The sequence below is a fragment of the Pleurodeles waltl genome, chromosome 8, assembly GCF_031143425.1.
Source record: "Pleurodeles waltl isolate 20211129_DDA chromosome 8, aPleWal1.hap1.20221129, whole genome shotgun sequence".
Classification (NCBI taxonomy): domain Eukaryota; kingdom Metazoa; phylum Chordata; class Amphibia; order Caudata; family Salamandridae; genus Pleurodeles; species Pleurodeles waltl.
In genome coordinates, this window is record NC_090447.1 from 1,289,638,467 (window position 1) to 1,289,658,715 (window position 20,249).

General features: G+C 41.0%; 1 protein-coding gene across 2 annotated transcripts in view; it reads left to right on the plus strand.

Moving 5' to 3' along the window:
- Positions 1-20,249, plus strand: part of SACS (sacsin molecular chaperone) — a 427,729-nt gene that overhangs the window by 288,536 nt on the left and 118,944 nt on the right. For both annotated transcript variants that reach the window (XM_069202245.1, XM_069202246.1), the window contains 3 exons: positions 5,369-5,480; positions 10,789-10,935; positions 13,224-14,706. In XM_069202245.1, coding sequence (XP_069058346.1) covers positions 5,369-5,480; positions 10,789-10,935; positions 13,224-14,706 — 1,742 coding nt within the window. The remainder of the gene's footprint in view (positions 1-5,368; positions 5,481-10,788; positions 10,936-13,223; positions 14,707-20,249) is intronic.

Sequence of the window (20,249 nt, forward strand, 5' to 3'; positions counted from 1 at the left end):
CCCTCCCGACCTCCCTGCGGCAGACCCAGGACCTTCTCACTTTCAGGAGACTCCTCAAGACCTGGCTCTTCGACCAGTAGCAGCTCACCCCCCCCCCCTCTCAGCACCTTGAAACCCTAATGGGTACGTAGTGCACTCTATAAATACTATGATTGATTGATTGATTGATTGTCTTTCTCATTTTCACAAACAATCCCTTCTAAGTTTGGCACATACAATTACCAGTTCTCATATAGACACACAAAGTATACAGCCTTAATAACTAACAACTTATTAGTACTAGGACCCTTCCCCAAGGTATTTTGAAAAAGTTCACTTAACCATTCTTATTACTTTCTGGATCGAAAGGAAGACTATGCCGGCTCAATGCTGTCCTGAAATTGGCACAGGCCTCCTGTAATTGTGCACTTTTTGGACCTCCTGACTTCACAAAGTTGAGCAAGGCAATTTCAGGCTTGAGAGACTCATCAGAAACTCCATGAGCCCATGCAAGACTGGCAACCAGAGTTTGGTTTATAAAGGGTTCTCCTATTTGCACCAGAGATGTGTTCGGATTTATGACATTGTCATGCAGAACCTCGGGCCATAAAAGTCACACCACTCATTCTGTATCTTCACTTATCACAGTTTTACTTATGTGAAAAGGTGGATACCATAGGCCAGTATTTTTTCCTTGCTCCTGTGTGCAACAGTGAGGTGTCCCTCGTGTGCATATGCGTAAATTGACAGACAGTTATGCAGGGAAACAACGTATACTGGTGAGATTTTGGCTGCGTTTAATGTCTACATTTTGCTTATGTTACTCAGAGTGACTTCTGCTCTGTGTGTTTTTTATTTTAACTGTCTCCTTGACCCTATAAGAAGGACCTCCCATTATCTGTTCCTTGCTGTTTGTAGAGGAAGATACTCCTTATTTAATGTGATCGGGTAGATGGCATGGCCTGTTACAAATATGCATTTTTTAGACCGCTAGCTTCACAATGCTTGGCAATGGTGTAGCATCTCTAAATGCAGTTATGACTGGGTCCTCTGAAATGGAGCAACTGTGTCTGCAATATGTCACACGTAGTTAAGGACCACAGGCATACTGAAAGTATCCAGCAGATTTAATTTCTCTAGTTGTCATTTCTTGGGGAACACTCTTTGGAGCTCAAAGCAGGATATGGTGGCAAAAGCATTCATGTATAGTAAGCATTCCTTTTGTTTTGGATGCCATCAGAAACTTCCAGCTTTGCTCGTCTCTCGATTCTCTGCTTGCATCATACATCTCCATGTCCTTCACATTCCATAAGGTAGAGGGAGACATAGAGGAAGCATTTGTAGGCATGAGTATTCAGCACTGTCCCTCTCAGAAGCTCATACTGTTCTAGTTATGACCAGAGGATGTAGGGCTAATAGTTTTTTTCTGAGTTATGAAACTTGTCACTGATAGATTGCTGGGTTTTGAAAAAGAAAACAGGCCTAATTTTTAAAGGTAAACTTGCACTTTTGAAAAGTAGAAACCCTACTTTAGAAAAGTAGAAAACCTTACAATTGTTTTACCCTTAATAATATCCCTGATCAGCATATAGCTAAATAAACAATTCACAGATGTAGATATGTATTAGACAAACCTGTTTTTTCCGTTAAAGTCTTCTAAACCCATATGCATCACCATTTGAATTTTCCCAGACACCAGACTGGATCTGGAGGTTTTGTGATAGCAATTCCCTCAATTGTCAATAGGTGGTTCTGGTTTGGATCATTCCCATACTGGATGTGACATTAGGGCTCCTATACATGTGCCTGCTCTGCACGCTGACATCACTTTCTTTCTGTGCCTTCCAATGTGGATCTACAGCTCCTTTTAAATCCTGTCACTCAGGTTGTTCTCACACTTTCTAGTGTGTAAGGGACATGTTGCCTCCAAAAACAACAGACTTTAAACCTTGTAAGGACTGCAACTGACAAATATTGGTGACAGATAGCCACAATGTTTGTTTGTAGTGCCTGAGCTTCAGGCACAACTCAGCATTGTGCGAATGCTGCGCGAAGGTGAACAAGAAAGCCATGCATGACCTTTTATCCTTGATCTGTACCCTTTGAACTTTTTCCCTCCCAGAAAGACAAGTTCAAAATACATTGGCCCAAGTTCTGTCTGTTCTGGTCCCAGAAGAATGGATGGTGGCATTGGATGTGCAAGATGCCTATTTCCACATTCCTGTCCTGCAGTCCAACAAATGCTACCTGCGGTTTCAGATAGGCCAAGCAGACTTTCAGTTCACCCTGCTCCCCTTTGGCTTTACCATTGCTCCTCTGCCGTTCACAGTGGTAGTTGTAACTGATCTGTGGAGGTTAGGAATATGAGTCTATCTGTACCTCGATGACTGCCTACTGAAGACAAACCACCTACAGATGACAGCCAACTTGTTGACATCAATGAGTTTTTCCATCAACATGCTGAAGTCACATTTGACTCCTTCACAATGGCTTCCCTTCATTGTAGCCATCTTGGATTTGGTGTTTTTCCAAGCATTCCCTCCGCCTCCAGCGAATCAGAGGACATTCAAGACTAATAAGCCGATGTTTCAACCCTTGACCTGAGTCTCAGTAAGAACAGCTCTGAGGCTTTTTGGCCTTTAGCCTCCTGTATCCTGCTGGTGGACCACACCAAGTGCGCACAGCACTGAAGGGACCTATCAGAGTCCATCAGAGTTCATCCAGGTGTCGGAGGGCACTGCAAAATACTGCAATTGGACCCGTGCAAACCCTTATACCTACCCCACTCACAGCAAATAGTTGTGATGGATGCATCATTGCTGGGTTGCTGATTCTACCTTGGAGAGGAAGAGATGGAGATCAGAGAACTTTGGTCTCCAACAGAGACCTGCCTCCACATTAACCTGCTGAAGTTGCGAGTGATTTACTTGGCACTGAAGATGTTCCTCCCGAGGGTCAAGGCAAACAGGTTCTCATGAAAATACACCTGCCATATGGCATTACAACAAATAGGGCAGAGTGGTTTTGTGGGTCCTGTGCCAAGAGGCTCTGTATTTCTCAAAGTGGCTGAACACTTAGGGAATTTCCCTGATTTCCCAACACCTGGCAGAATGTTTAAATGCCAAGGCAGGAGAACACAGCTGCCATTGCCTACTGGATCACAATGCCAGCTACTCTTGGAGGTGGCAAAGGGCGTCTTCCAGCAACGGGAGAACCCTGGCACAGTCTATTCGCCTCTGCAGAAAACTTTGAGTGACCAGACATTTGAGTGTTGGGGTTCCCACAGCAGTACTCCCACAGAGATGCCTTCTGTCTCAACTAGAGCTCAGGATTCCTGTATGCTTTTCCACTGTGGCCTCTCCTGCTATCAGTACTGACAAAGATTTAAAAAAAGATTGTCCCTAGTTGTCATAGTGGCCTCAGACTGGGTGAGGAGAGTGTTATGTTATACAGATTTGTAGAGAACACTTTCACCCGGGAATGTAACCCGAACTTCTTGCCAAGAGTATTTGTCCTCCGATCAGGCTGAAACCTTGGACAAACCTCCTGTCACATCAGCAGAGCCAGATCCTGCACCAGAGCCTGTAGAACCTTCACGCGTGGAGATTGAATAGTGACAGTTGATGGCTTTTACCCCATCCTGTGGTGGTTGGTGTCATCTTCGTAGCAAGGTGTTCATCCACCAAAACTATGTATACAGGAACTTGGGAGAAGTTTGTTTCCTCGTGTTTCTGCGTGACATCCAACCCATGAATGTAAACTTGTCTGACATCTTCTTATTCATCTTATTTTGTCTGCCCAGTAGTGCCTTGCTATGGAAACCAAGTTATCTTTCGGCCTTTTTGCATTTGCCAGATCAGCCATCACTTTTCAAATCACCTGTTATGATGGTGTTTCTTAAAGGGGCTGATCCACATGTTCCCACCAACACCTTTTGTGATGTCACAATGGGACTTTAATTTGGTTCTTAATTACTGCATGTACGCTCCATTTGACCCTATGCACAACTCTCCTCGTTGCCTGTTGACCTTCAAAACTATCTTCCCCATTGTCATTACCTTGGCAAGGCAAGTGGACAAACTCCAGGCTCGGTCCATCATGCAGCCATACATATTGTTCTTCCTGGAGAAATTGGTACTCTGTACGAAAGCAGCATTACTGCCGAAGGAAGTTCAGCCCTTTCACATCAGGCAATCCATCACCTGGCAGCTTTCTATGCTCTTTCTCATCCCTATAACGAGGAAAAGCATCCCCACAGTCCTGACCATAAGAGGGCCCTCAGTTTTTATATTATTGGACCAGAAACCATTGTTTGGATGACCACCTGTTTGTGGGCCTTGCGGGTGCAAAAAAAAGGGGAATATGGTGCAAAAAAGCATCATCTCCTGATGGATTGTGCTGTGTATTTAGATCTACTATGAGCTGACCAAAAAGCAGCTCCCGGAAGGCTTGCACACTTATTTCACCAGACCAAAGGCTGCTGCCACTATACTGGCTGCGGTGTGCCAGTTTTGACCATCTGCAAGGCTGCTACGTGAGTCCCCCTTCACAAGTTCGCTCTCCACTGTTGCCGGGAAAACCAGGTCTGGTGGGATGGGCATCTCACCCAATCTGTTCTGCAGGATTGTCTGGTCCTAGCCATTCCACAGACCCACTACCAGGGAAGGTACTGCTTTGGTATCTATTCACAAGGTGAAGAATCTGCAGTTAAGAGGCTCTATCAGAATACCAAGTTACTTACCTTTGTTAATGGCTTTCCTAGGAGAGACTCTAACTAATCATAGATTCCTCATGACTCAACATCCTCCCCGTTCTGTGGAATGGATGAATATAGTCCATTAATAAGATACCGCTCTAGACATTTGCACACTCAATCATTTTGATTCCTATGGGTTTGTGTCCAACTGTGCCGACAGAGATCAGCAAGAAACTGCCATCAGCACCCAGAGATGGCACAGATGTAGGGGCCCAACGTCTCGTCTGGTGCTGCACTGATCTGACCTGGAACCACACACCATCACCTTTTGAATAGCAAGGGAATTGCTATCAAAAAATCTCCGGATCCAAGGGGAGGAATCTTCATTGGATAGTCTCCACCAGTAAAGGATTCACCAATAGTAAGTAATTTACTCTACTTCATGCTGAATTTAACAGAGTTTTAAAATGGTTTTATTAATGATTTAGCAAAATAATACAAAAACATGGGCTTCAAGTAGATACTCTTAAAAGCAATTGAGCTATACAAGAAATGTTAATAGAAATTAGCTAGTAATCTACTATTGATACACCTTTACTCTTCACATTTTAAAGGATAAAATATTAGGCATAAAGGAGAGATGTTCCATGGACAAATGTATATTGTGTCATATTTGGCATGTTTTACCTATAGGAGCTTATCCAGAATGCAGAAGATGCTGGTGCAACAGAAGTTAAATTTTTATATGATGAGACTCAATATGGAACAGAGTCTCTTTGGTCTGCAGATATGGTGCCTTACCAAGGTATGTTTTTTTTCTGTAAGTCATGAACTGTACTGTATCTTTTGTTTAATCCCACCAAATAATATTGTCATTTAAAAAAAGAGTTATTTCATTTTAGCAATTGGCCTTGGTGTCAAACTTTTTTTCTGTAAAGTAAAAACATAATCAGTAGCTTTTCCTACTGGTTTTCTGCTAAAACTTTCAGACCGCATTTGGCGAACAATGTGATCCTTGCAATAGTTTATGACATTGAAGGAAATATTGAAGTTGAAACCAGTGTCCTCCTTTTAGGATTAAGCCTCTATTTTGAAATTGTAAACTGAATTAAGGAGATATTTTACAATCTTGGTTGGTGTCATGCTGCCTTTGCTGATGTATGACATTTCTTCTTGTACTTGTGGATTGCCCCCAAAACTGTTCTGTTTCACTTCACTTTTCTTTTGAACATATTCTTCAATATTAGCATCATGCTTTTCACTTTTTAATTTGTTTTTTATTGAAAATTAACAGCTATAAAAGTACATCATACTAAATGTGAAACAAAGGGCCTGATTTAGAGTTTGGCGGACTGGTTACTCTGTTACAAATGTGACGGATATCCTGTCTGCCGTATTATGATCTCCATAGGCTATTGTGGGATCGTAATACAGTGGATGGGATATCCGTCACATTTGTGACAGGGTAACTGCCACCACCAATCTCTAAATCAAGCCCAAAGTGTCTGATATACAATACAGGGGTAAAAGAAAATCCTATGATCTTTGCAGAAACTATTGTGGACACCAGCAGGTTCTATGACATAGCCTCAGAAATGTGGTGGAAATACATTATTCTACGCAAAGTTTGAGGTTTGAAGGGCATTCTGGGTAAGAAAACATAGCCGGATCCATGCAAGCCACACATCCCAAGATATACCTGGGTCTCTTGCTTTCAGAAATGCCCAGAGTGCATAAGGTTCACTGGTTCCTGGCTGTCTCAGAGCCTGAATTCCGCCACTATTCGCCATGGCAAGTATTAATTGGGATTTATATGATCTCTGCTGACTCATATGTCAAAACTGTGTCCAAATTTCCTCTTGCTGGCCCTTGGGATAGGGAAGATCCAGGCCCCAGGCAGACAGGAAGACTGTTGTGGCTATAGGGTGGTGCCTGTTGTCAAGATGGGCTGTCCACCACCTCATTATTATTTTTTAAAAACATTCCTGCCATTTAGCGGTCGCTCTGTTGAGGGTAATATAATATAGCAATTGAGAAATATAAGTTAGGACGCTGGAAGATGCTGTTCAATCAGTTTAATGCCTGAATGCAAATTGCAGCTCAGTAAACGTACACAACAGTGGTCAGTTTAGGTTGAATGAATAAAAATAACATTGAATTGAGGATCAAAGTATCTAACAATAACATGCTTCTCAGATGGATCACTTCACTTAACATCTCCTTTGGAGGAACATATAAAAAATCGCTTTCTTTACCTACTGTTGCTATACATGCCTATACCAGAATTGGAGGGTTTTTGCATGGGTATCATCAAGCAAATTCGCCTGTGCCACTTCTGTGTCTTGTACTGTTGTGTGTGGACTGTGATACACGTAATTTGTCTTTGCCCAAATATCTATATATTGAGGATCATACAATCAACAGTTGCTCTAGGTTTCTCCATTAAAAGTATTTGAATGCGGTGACATTTTGCCAGATCACCATGCTGGAACTAGATAAATGTGACAGCTGGAAACCAATCCTTGGAAAAAACAAAAATCCGGCAGTGAAATACTGACACAACACAGGTAAATTTGGATAACTCCCTTTAGAATTCCATTACGTTTAGTAAATCACGATTGAGCATTACAGGTTTTGTTAGCTTCAGTAGAACAACCACCCTGTATGTTAGTTAGCCTTATGAGTTGTATTCTGTTTTTTAATTCCCTGTTTTGAATTGCAGATTGATAATGGATGACAATCCTTATTTAATGTTGACAGAATCTTTTGTTTATTATTGCATTTATTATATTGTGCGATTAATCATACACAACCAATTTTTCTATTACAAGAAGGCTTATATTTTACTACATTTTTTGCACTTGGTTAGCACCAGCCTTTAGTGGAGGCAGCCAATCATACAATTTCCATAATCTGATGCAAAATTATCAAGCCTTACAAAATGGTGGGCAAATGTTTGAGAAATGTGTACGGATGTTTTCACAGTTTTCATGCTTATACCATGTATCTAAATGAGCACCTCACCGTTAAAATTATTAGGCTGTGTTCTTTATAAAAAAAAAAACATTTGGAGGTATTTCTATTTTTGGTACTTTATATGTGCGTAAATAAACGCTGTGTGACATATGTTATGCTTGCATGGTAGCTGCAGCAAAGATATAATCAAACTGGAGACTACGAAATGTAAAAAGAAAAAACAAGGCAGCAGGTCTTTTCCATCTATTCACCCAGGATGTAGAACAATATACACGTATCCCTAAGGTCTGCCCCAACGCTGCTCATTTTACTGAATAGTTACGTCTTCAGAGAACACCACATCGCTGTGCAGTAACCGTACATTTCTGCTACAGAACTCAGCTACCGCTCCTATCACTCATTGACTGTGTGCTTCCCTTTTACCTGGTATAGTGTAAAGATTGGATCCGGTATCCAAATTGTTTTCTTTTAAGATTTTATTGAAGATAGCAAACATCAGGATACGTGGAAAAGGGCCCAGCGAATATTTCTAACTGCTGCATCGTTCAAAAGCAAACCTATACATTCGAAAAAAGAACATCAAACTGTTCAATAAACACGTTTAGCTAGCTATTGCATCACTATGGACTGAGAATCCCAATAACCCAGGCTACCATTCTTAGTCAAATTATTTGTCACTATTGGTTCGTGGTTCTTTGCTACCCGAGAGATGTTCCACCATTGACCGCTGGATAATTTCACAGCCTGACCTCTAATGTCAGTTATTTGAGTAGCATCTCTGAACCTTGAAGTTCCTTTTTGCAATAAGACAGGATCTTTAAAACAAACCATGTTTCCAACTTTGAATATGAGTCTGGTCTCACTTCTAATACTTTTGTTCCTATTTTCTTTCTCACATCTCAACCTGTTTAGTTTGTCACTGGCATGTTTAGTATCCTGTGAACATTTTTAACATCACAGCATTGATCCAACATTTTAGCTTTTCAAAAATGACACAAAGAAGATGTCACTTTTCTTCCCCTCATGACTTCAAAACAGACCATTCCCTTCACAGAGTGTGGTGTGGTTCTGTATGCCTATAATAACTCGCTAATAGCAGTTTCACAATTAACATTAGATTTAATAGCACTTCAATACATTGATTAAATCTCTCCACTTTTTCCTTTGCTTGTGAATGATACAATGGTGTGCGTAAATCTGCAATCCCTAGTTTCTTCAGAAACTCTGACATAGTTGAAGAAGTAAATTGCACTCCATTGTCTGTAAGTATTTCACTTGGGAGGCCCTCCTTATTAAATACTTCTTAAAAATTACAGCTTTTGTGTTTGGTTCACACACACCTTTCACTTCTACCCATCTGGATAAACGATCCACCATTACAAAGAAATGTTTCATGTTGTTAGGTAATACATGGAATGGGCCTAAAAAATCCACAGCAATTCTCTGCTTAACTTTTTCTGGACATTCCACAGGAATGGCAGGAGGTGTAGCTGTGACTAAATGATTGTCACTATAACAACACTGTACACATTCTCTCACCACCTTTTCCACTTCGTGATCCACACCAGGCCACCAGAATCATGTCTTATCTGACGTTAGTGGCGGTTACTGCTAAATGACCAGAGTGGGCAGTTTCCAGGATTTTCTGTTTGAAGCAATCTGGTGGAATTAATTTGTCACCTCTCACTATCAAATTACCTTCAATAGATAGCTCGTCAGCCACTTTGCAATATGGTTGCAATGAACAATCCATAAACCTTTCTTTTGGACAACCAACTGTTACAAATTTCATGACTTGATTCAAAATCATATCCCCTTCGAGAGCACTATTCCAGACATCCATATCTTGACAAATGACGCAATATTCCACCTTAGCAATGATACATTCGTCTTCCTTCACCAATTCCTCACTCGATTCATCCTTGATTGGCATCTCTGACAAAAAAAACAGCTCTTACATCCTTTCTCCAGCAGTATGGATCTCTGTTAAATGAAATTATAACAATTTAGTGGCTAAATATTAATTCTCATTCACACAGAACGTACATTTGTCATCTCTCAAAGCAACACCATTAGTTTGTAAAACAGTCAAAACATTTTCTACCGCTTTAATATGAGCTTCATGTGTACTAGAATGAATTAATATATCATCCTGAAACATAACTATGTCATTTAGGTCAGCAAAGATACTTGGCGTTACTTTCTGAAAAGCAGAAGCAGCAGAGCCCGGTCCAAATGGCATGACACAAAACTTAAATGTACCATCAGGTCTAATAAGTGCTGTGAGATGTTGTGACTTTTCATCGAAAACTACCTGATGATATGCCGCTTGGAGGTCTAGTTTTGTGATCCATTTGGACTGACCTACAGCTGTAATAAGGTCTTCAATTGTTGGTAATGGATAATTTTCTATCCCTATAGCTTTGTTGGCCTTTCTAGGATCCACACATAAGTGCAAATCTCCAGATTTTTTCTTAGGTAGAACAATCAGTGAAAGCCATAATGTAGCATTAACTGGTTCAATAGATCTGGCATTTTGAATATATTTAAGAATCTTGGTCAATTCCTGCCAAACACTATGTGGTACATTTCGAAGTTTATGTTTTACAGGTAATGCTCTGTCTTTTACCTTAATAGTTTGTACGGAATCTTAATTATGCCCTCTTTTTTGTTAAACATACTTGGGAACCTGTCTTTCTATGACTGACGTGTTACTGATCCTACCAGTGAAACATGACATTTCTGTCCAGGTCTAATAAACCATTCCAAAATCCACCTAATGCCACCATCCCAATACATTCATTCCTTTGTATGCAACATACACTTTTCCTTTCACTGTTTTGTCCTCAAAAGACAAATTGACCCAGAATTATCCCATAAGATCAATTCTGCTCCCTTCAAAAGTAATAATAATAATATTTGGTGGCAATAACACTTTACTGGACCAAGAATTCTTATACCTGTCCACCGAGATGATGATAATTTTAGCTCCTAGTTGCTAACTAAATACTTACCTGAAAATATAAGTGATGTCTGATGTTCTGACTTTGTTTAATATGTTGTGTTGGCACTGCCTGAATTCTGCTTTTTATCCTAACCTTTATTGCTTGATTCAGCTTATACTCTTTATTCCTTAGGACCGGCACTTTATGTGTACAACAATGCAATTTTCACTCCTGAAGACTGGCATGGAATTCAGGAAATTGCTCGAAGCAGGAAAAAAGATGACCCACTGAAAGTCGGGCGATTTGGCATTGGGTTCAATTCTGTTTATCATATTACAGGTATTCTGCACAATGACTAACTCAGTAACTGAGCTACAATGTTAATATTCACTGAGAGCATGCATTTTCAATATTGGTCAACATAGATAGTTTTTTTCACACCTTGAAGTGGTCTCAGGACTTTATATTTTATTAAAGATGTATTCACTGCCCACAGATCTGAATGTGTCTTTATCCATATGTTCTTATCAGAACCAGGCGGTTGTAAACAGTGCTTAAAGTCTTTAAAAAAAATCTTTGTTGTCCTCACTACCCCTTCAGCAAGCTGATCAATGGAAAGCGGGGGGTGATGCAGAGTGTGTGTTTTACTGGCTTTAGCCTATTGTTTTGACGGTTGTGTTGCTACATCACACAATAGATTTCCCCTTTCTTAGTCTCCCTTCCTTTTGTCTCTCCCTCAATCTCTCCCTCTCTCCCATTCTTACTCTCTCTCTCTCTTCTTCTGTCATTCTATCCTACCATCTTTCTTGCTGTCTCCTCTCCCCCTTTTTCTTTCCCTCATCCCTGCTCTTCCTCTCCTGTCTGTCACGTCTTCTCTCTCAATCTCCCACCTCTCTCTCACTGTCGGTCATGTGCGTTCTCTTTCACTCCGTCCCATTCACTCTTTTGCTACATCGGCTCTTTTTCTTGCTCTTACACTCTTTGCTCTCTTTCTCTCTACCCTCTTCCATTACCCACTGTTTTGCTCTCCTATCCTCCTCTTTGAGCCATGCTCTCTTTCGCCTTCTCTGTCCACCTCTCAACAGTCTCTTTGATTCTACATAGTATGCATTCATATGAGATTGTATGGGACTCAGCTAGTTATATGCATGCAGTCTCTTTTTCAAAAACATACGCAGTTAAATAAACATTTTATTTTCAATGTGAAGTACAAATAGGTTGTATTTCAGTTTAGAATGATTTGCATATGTTTACTGGGAACTCAGTTTGTAACCTTGACTTTTCCTCATTATGTTTTAACATTGAGAACAGTACATGTAACAAATACTAAAACCTCTGCGGTTGAATTGCATTGTTTTCTCGCGCTGTTGTGTTTGTTTCTCTACATTAGATGAAAACCCTACTTTGTTGATTAAACCATCTTACTATAGGTCGTCCGTAAAATAGAATGTTGTAAGTGTATGGATTGAATATATTATTTTTTACTGATTCCTCTGTTTGAGATTCATCACTGCAGTGTTTGAGTGGATGTGACTGTATGTTGTATATCTGAGTTGATGATTGGAGTAAAGTGTGAATTGATTGGTGATTGTTTATTTTCGGGATTTTTTTCTTTTTCTTTATTTCATCCGTAAAGTAGATATACACCAGCACTGGCAAGGCCAATACTTCTGACTTCAATGTGCTGTTGCATGCAGACTTCATTTGTGTATACCTTTGTTTGTGTGCATTAACACATTAAATCCATACCTGTTGGCTTTGCCAATGCTTGCTTTCTTCTCTAACTAGCATTCACCCATTTAATTCACTCTCACCTCCTTCCATCTTTGCCCAAATACACTTGAATATATTTCCTTTGTCTCCCTTGCTAACATCATACACATTACTCAAGCATTGCCCATTTCTTATTCACACATGAAACATTTGAGAAGCTTAGTGGGTAAAAGTTGGAGAGTGCTGGTGCGGAACCTGTAAAGGTCACAGTAAGTGAGCCAGATGGTACTATTGTGCCTTTAATATCTGTGCATCTAACTTGCCCCTAAGTGAAGTTATGTCTGACTGCCTTCTCCAGAATGATGGAACACTACCAAAGCATATCAATAAGGTTTGATACAAGGGAGTATTGGATTATTCTCAAACTCTAAAAATAAATTTTTCTATCTGATCTGATCAGTCTTCATTTACCTGTTCATGTCCTCTGCCCTATTGTTGTACCTGTCTCTTGTGGTTACTCCTGTATACTTACACTGATGTAAACGTCTGAGTTCAACTACTATTAATGTAACCCGCTGTAACCCTGTATTCAGTGTGTTGTAAAGCGCTGACTCCTTCGGCCCATGTCGATGCTGTATAAAATCGCAAATATAATAAAAAATAAACATTTCTATCAGCACTCTTTGACAAACAATCTTCAACTTCTATAAGCAAGAATGAATGTTCAGTAGAAAATGGTAAGCTTGAAAATGATAGTGATAATTTCCTAAAACCTGGTTTATGGACACTATTTGTGATTGTAAAACATTCTTAGCTTCTACACATAAATGCATATGACTAACATAAGAAACGTGATCTGATAATATTTCTTTTAAAGACCAATTTGTATTGCATTATTTTTCTTTTTTGGGCAGATGTTCCAAGTATATTCAGCGGTGACCAAATAGGAATTCTGGATCCCCATCAAACGCTTTTTGGCCGGCACGAATCAGGCCAGTGTTGGAATCTAAAAGAAGACATAAAGGAAATCAATGAATTAGTGGACCAGTTTGCTCCATTCATTGGCATTTTTGGAAGCACAAAAGAAACATTTGTGGATGGCCATTTTCCTGGGACATTTTTCCGCTTTCCTCTGCGCCATGAACCCTCTTTATTGAGTAGCAATGTGTATAATAAACAAAAAGTCCTGGAGCTGTTTGATTCATTCAGAGCAGATGCAGATACTGTGTTACTATTTCTTAAAAGTGTTCAGAATGTGTCCTTGCATGTGAGGGAGAGCGATGGAACTGAGCGCCTTCTTTTTAGGGTGACTGCTAACGAAAATAAAGCATTAAAGCACGAAAGGCCAAACTCCATCAAGATTCTAGGAAGTGCCATAGATGACTACTGTAATGGCATTCCAAGCAACAGCATAACTTGTGTAACTTATCACATAAACATACTTCTAGAGGATGAGAGCATTAAAGAGGTCCAACACACCTCCTGGTTGGTGTGCAATAGTGTTGGTGGTCGAGGAATGTGCAATGAACTTGACTGCTTAGCTGATGACTTGAAATTTATACCTACAATAGGTATCGCAATGCCTTTGTCGTGTGATGGACAGGACAAGGGAGCATTTGCTGAATTTTATGGGAGGGCGTTTTGCTTTCTACCTTTACCTCCAGGTGACGAAAGCAAGACAGGTCTCCCAGTTCATATTAGTGGTTTCTTTGGCCTAACTGATAACCGAAGGAGTATCAAGTGGCGGGAACTGGATCAGTGGCGAGACCCTGCTGCTCTCTGGAATGAACTTCTCGTAAAAAGTGTGGTCCCAAAGTCATATGCTACCCTCATCTTGGAAGCTATCAAGCGAATGGAGACGGAGGAGAATCCAAATTTTCCACTCTCTGCAGAGAAAATTTATAACATATGGCCGGATATGAACAAAACAAGAGTGCACTGGAAGTCTGCGTTAGAACCTTTATTGAGTGATTTGCTACAGAATGCTATTGTTTATTCCATGGGTGGTTCCTGGTTAAATGTGCATGAGGTGTGCTTCTCAGAAATTGATGAAAAACTTGAGTATACAGAAACTGTGCTGAAGTATCTCCAATCCTCAGGAACACATGTTGCTAAAGTAACTGCCAATATTTCGGATGCAATTCAATTTTCAGTTTCCAACACTAAGCCAGTGAAGACAGTGACTCCTTCTTTGGTGCGGCAGGTATTGAGGAAATCCGGGCACAGAGGCTCAGCCGAGGAAAAGCTTCACCTCTTAGAGTTTGTGCTCAGTGATGGAAACTACAATGAACTTATTGGTCTCGAGCTTCTTCCTTTACAGAATGGAACCTTCACTACCTTTTCCTCATCTGTGTCAGATAAAGATGTTGTTTACATAACCTTAGAAGATTTCCCAAGGTAAAGGTTTTAACTTTTGAAATCTCCATAGTAAGTTAATGTTGACTTTATATTATCTAATCAGCTGCTGATAACTATTATTACTAAGACTATTTTCGATATATATAACTGAGTATAGATTTTAAGTACTGTGTACCTTTCAAAAGGAGACATTTGGGGTGTTCTTCAAAGGAATTCACTTAATATTAACAATTTTACATGTTCTTGGAACAATTGGAGGTTGATCAATTTGGTGATGATTAATCAATGCATTTTATTTTAAGTATTGCATTATTTTGACTGCCAAATAGCATTAAATGTAATCTAACAATTACTTTACAGCGCAACACAAATCAGAATTTTCTGAAGCACGAGATAGTGTTCTGTTATCAGGGTTGGATAGAAAGAAATACAGAGTTTGGAACTGTGGACTCCAAGTAATCTACCTCTATTTTTCTGTTGCCTGAAGGTTCATGTTTGGATGGTGTGCATGTTGGTTGATGATATGTCCCTAATGGGTGCATAGGGAGGAGTACGTTTTGGCGATATCCGTAGGAGGCTGGCTGAGTATATGGTGTATACCTATAGGTGAGGCACCCTGTAATGAGCCCAGGCAACCCTTAGTGATAGTGCAAGTGATTCCAGATAACCAGAGCTCCTAAAGGGTAGCTGTAGAGAGCAGCAAAGGCTTATCTGGGAGGGTGTAAAGCAATTGCAAATACCACAAAGGTCAGTCAGTGATGTACACACAAAAAAGAACTACACCAGTGTTCGAAAAAATTATGTATTATTTATTAAAACACAGGCACTAAACTAACTTTGGTATATCTCCTAACCGGAGATATATACACACAAAAATATACTAAGAAACAGGTAAGTAAAAGCATAAAATAACATTGGCCCCTACAGGGGGGCCAAACCATATACAAAAAAAATTATGTGAAAGTCACTACAACCAAGACTACCACCCAAGGACCTTCAGGACTGGGGAAGCACCATAGGTAAGTAACTAGGATTCCCCAGGCTCCCGTGTGCAGGGGTTTTACCCCAGGTCAGGTGTCTATAGGGTACCATGAGGAAGTCACGGTTAGAGGTTTTGTGTTCCAGGACCCTAACCAGAGACCCCAAGGAAACCCATTGGGACAATGGAGGTTCAAGAGTGTGCCCACCTGTGGATACTCAGGGAAGTGGAGGACCTTCACTAGGGAGCCCAGGTGCATAGGGGTGAAGTTGTGTCGGAATCTCCCACTGCAGTCAGCGGGGACCACTTCGGTGGAACTCAGGCATTTATTGTGGATGAAGAGGACCTAAGGAAAGAGGGGACAGAGTCCAGACCACCTGTAGATGCCCAGGGGTGCAGGAGGGCAAAGACAACACTTCTTTAAGATGCTTTCCTGAGGGACAGTTGTCATGGAAGTTCAGCTGTGGTGTCCAGCAATGCAGGAAGATCCCAGGAGTCATCCATGAGCTGTCCCATGCTGGGTGTTGAATTGCAGGGGGTCAGTGGTCAGCAGGGCCAACAACAAGCCTTGGCAAATACAAGAAAGCGTTGCTTGAAGTGTTGCAGGATTTGGGGACCAGAAAGGTCCAAGGTACTTAACCTTTGTAGGTAGGTCAGGGCCAGCCCTCAGCAAGCAAGAGAGCCAGCAGGAATCATTGAAGGCCCCGGGAGGACCCTCTGGCAGCAGGCACAGGGAGTCACAGGGAGACCTCACCAGCACAACAAACAAAATAATTACCGTAAGTAGCAGAAAAAAGCTAATAGGAGAAAACCAATTTGCATGTTTGTTATTGTTCCTGGGGTGCTTATAAAGTTGGCCTGGTCATTGTTAATACTGCATAACCGTAATTATGCACAGAGGAAAAAATACGAGACCTCAATAAAATTTAATTTAATAACCATGCAAACATTGATAAAAGGCAAAAGTATATTGTGTGCAGGTTTTATAATCAGGGGACTGCTTTGTCCATGCTTCTGTGTTTGCGTGGTCTTGGGAGACTAGGCTAAATGTTGTTTCCAGTTCTGTGGCTAGTATCAGTTCATGGAACAGCAGTTGTGAAGTGCACACATTGGTCTCTAGTCTCCACTGGGCTGCAAGTTTATTGCAGGTGGCTAGATGCAACTTATCCTCCTGCCAGTGGTGTAACAAAGGCTCCCGCAGTGCAGGGGGCCTGAGCAACAAGGGGCCCCCTCAGCACAGTACACGGAGATCCAATGGACTGACTCTCCCCTGTTATCGGACCAGGCTGCAAAAGGTGACCTCTATCTGCCCACTACTTGAAATGATAGTGCACAGTGCTGGATGCAATTTTAGCAATAGATGCTCTGCTAATTTCTATCGCTGGTCCTACTGTACCTCAGAATTTTGGTATCCTTAACACATTCAGCCATTGTCTTTTTTGTAGTGAGGTGCTAACGATCACATTAAAAAACCTATTGCACCAAGCTTCAGGTGAATAGTGTTGCAAAACAAGATGCATGTCTGCCTACTACACCATCATGTCTGGCATCCCCTCATCGTTGGTGTCAAGGAGAAGTTATAGGTGGAATGCTAGCTTAAAATATCATTCTGTATACTCACTCAAGGACCTACAGGCCTGACCCAGCCAGTTTGCTGCAGCACTGTATTTTCAAACTCAGACACAAAAACCTCTCACAATATGTTTTACACCAAATAGAAATCCACACCTCAAGCCTCAGGTCAGTCCTGTGTTCACCTACCTACAATCTTCCGTTCGCAAAGACGTTTCTTTCCAGGACTTAATGCTAATGTTTCCTATAAGCTATTTTATCTCACACAATATCGCTGGCCTTAGGTGTACTGTGTCCATGTGTCAAACTGTTGCATTTTAGTGGCTTTGCGTGTTTCTATTCACTGAAATGTAGTGCTATCTGGACCAACAGCTCTGCTTATCTTGTAGACAAGCTGACCATTTGTGGTGGTGCTTGGCACACCAGCAGCCAGGGCACCATCATCTTGGAGACTAAGAAGTGTAAAAAAAGAAAAAACAAGGCAGAAGGCCTTTTCCAACTACACACCTTGGATCAGGTACACCCCGTATCAGTGAGGGCCTCCCTAATGCTGCTCCAATTTAGGAAAGAGATGAAGACATACTTCTTTAAGGAACACTACTTCTCCTATCACTCATTGACTTTATGCTTGCCATTGACCCTGTACAGCACTCTGTTACCTTTTTGGCTGGATTTGCACTATACAAACAACACATATATAGATACAGACATACATACATGCTCAGCAAAGGTCAGTTCAAGTGGCTAGTAACAAAGCCCAGAACAAAACAGGAGAGGTCAGCAAGCGAGACTGAATAGAGAGGCAGAAATACATTCGCAATCATTATAAATCAGTGCTTCCCAAACTTTTCAGAAGCATGCCCCAAACTTTTGCGACCCACTTAGCTTTATTGAACATGAGGTGGGCATTTCTTTAGTGTAACTAAAGCATTGTATGGTAGCAGATTGTCATTTACAGGACACACATTTTCCATTGATATGGTCACTAAGTTTGAACAAAAATACACTTTTACTGTTACAAACTATATTGCACACAAATAATAGTGTGTGGAAATTGGGTTTCAGTAAATATTTATTATTGTACATCACCAAGTAAGATATTTTGATTTGTTCTGGTTCTATTAAAATCCTTGTTTCCATCACACTTCAGAGTTACAAGAAAAGTATCTTCATTTTTGCTTTCCTAATTGTTGAGTGTGTACAGTTAATTCATCGATATTTTCATTTTGTTGTGTTACAAAAAATTGACCTTCTACAGCCTTTCATTTCACACTTAATGTACCCCCAGCAAGACTGTGACATAATTCACTTTACGTTTCATTCTCTAAATGCAAAGATAGAGGAGTTTGTAAACACTAGTTGCCATGTTAAAAAAAGTAAGCATCATAAGACACCCCGATACTTGACCTAAGTCTATGAAGTGCAGCAAATGTGAAAAGATAAATACAAAAGTTAAAGGCATCTTTATTTATTGCTTTGGCTTTTGCAACCCACCAAAAATCAGATAATGACCCACAGTTTGAGAAACACTGTTTTAAGTCCTTGAAAGCATTTTTGCCATACTATGTTGTTCCTTTAGTGTTTTTCTTGCATTTCAAAATGGGTATCTTTCCTTACTGCTCATTTCAATTCAGGCATTCTCCACAGTCTTGTACTACAGGTCTCAATATAGGGGCTTGCTTGTGTCAGCCAGCATCACTAGATGTATCTGTAGTGTGCTAGGATACTATTGCCCATATTTAAGAGGGCCTAGCGCTTACTTGCATTGATGCCTGCCGCTCTTACCCCATCGTCCAAGCTCCCAGGAACGGGGATAGAAAAACGGCCAGCATCCATCCCAAGAGGCCCATGTACCTGATCTAGGAGGGTCTCCACATTCAGAAGTTTATGATTCCAACGTCTCCACATTCAGAAGTTTATGATCCCAACTTAAGATTTCAGTTATTTCTTACATAGGCAATAGGAGTAGAGTTTTTTTACTCTCCTGGTGAGGGTTAGGCTGAAAAACAGGTCCTGAAGAATCGCCACCTGACCCATGTGACTGTATTAGGCGAGAAACATGTTTACCATGACTAGCAGTTCTGTAGTGTAGGGAATACCCACACACAGTTCCATAATATCTAAATCTCTACCTAGAGTGGTAGACATACATTTAGTTGTTGGTAGGGTACCAGATAATTGTTTTCTGTACTTCCCCCATTTTTTTGTTTTTTAACCTTGATAGGGGTGCCAGATTGTATTAAAGATAGTTTTTTTGGGCACCTGTAGCCAATTTTAGTGTTTTTCCCAGCCCCTCTCACATCCACTCACTACCGGCATTCTTTCTTAAAAAGATCTTCGGCAAAGAGCCCTCTAGTAAAGACTGTCAGGCACTGCAGTGCCAGCCTGACGAGGAGCATAGCCCGCTGATGAAGCATGCCGCCCAATGGTGAGTGAGGGCTACTGTACCTGTAAGACTAATGCATGTCGTAACTGAAAAGAATCCCCCTACCCTAATTGGTGGAATGGAGTCCGTTCTTTTAGAACAGTGCACCATATTTCATTCAATGTTTATGTAGGGAGACTGATGCACTGGACCACATGATTCTCCCTAGTTTTGTATCCCTAAAATCTTTTTTGGTATAGTATGTATGGTGACTCCTGCCTTAGGTGGCAATGCACATGAGCATCAGCTCTCTGTTAGATAGTTTTTTTTTTTCCACCATCGGGATCGCGAAGGGGGTCCATGTTCAGCAATTTGTAGTGCTTTCCATTGAGGCCAGTCGGTCGTTTCGACTCCAGTAGCAGCAAAAGAAATTACACTTAGCAACAAGTCTTCGACTTTGCTTTGTTTCCCAGATGACATGTAATGGACATTGGCCTCCTTTGGACGCCTCACCGTTGGGGCCACAGCGGAGTACCGCACCCCTTATCTCAAGAATGTGCGCACAGCGATTGCGAGAATGCCCTTCCAGTACTGCCTCCAGTGTGAATCCAAATTCCTGTGCTCTACCATCAGCAGGGTTACAATCTCAGCCTCACCCCTGACCAA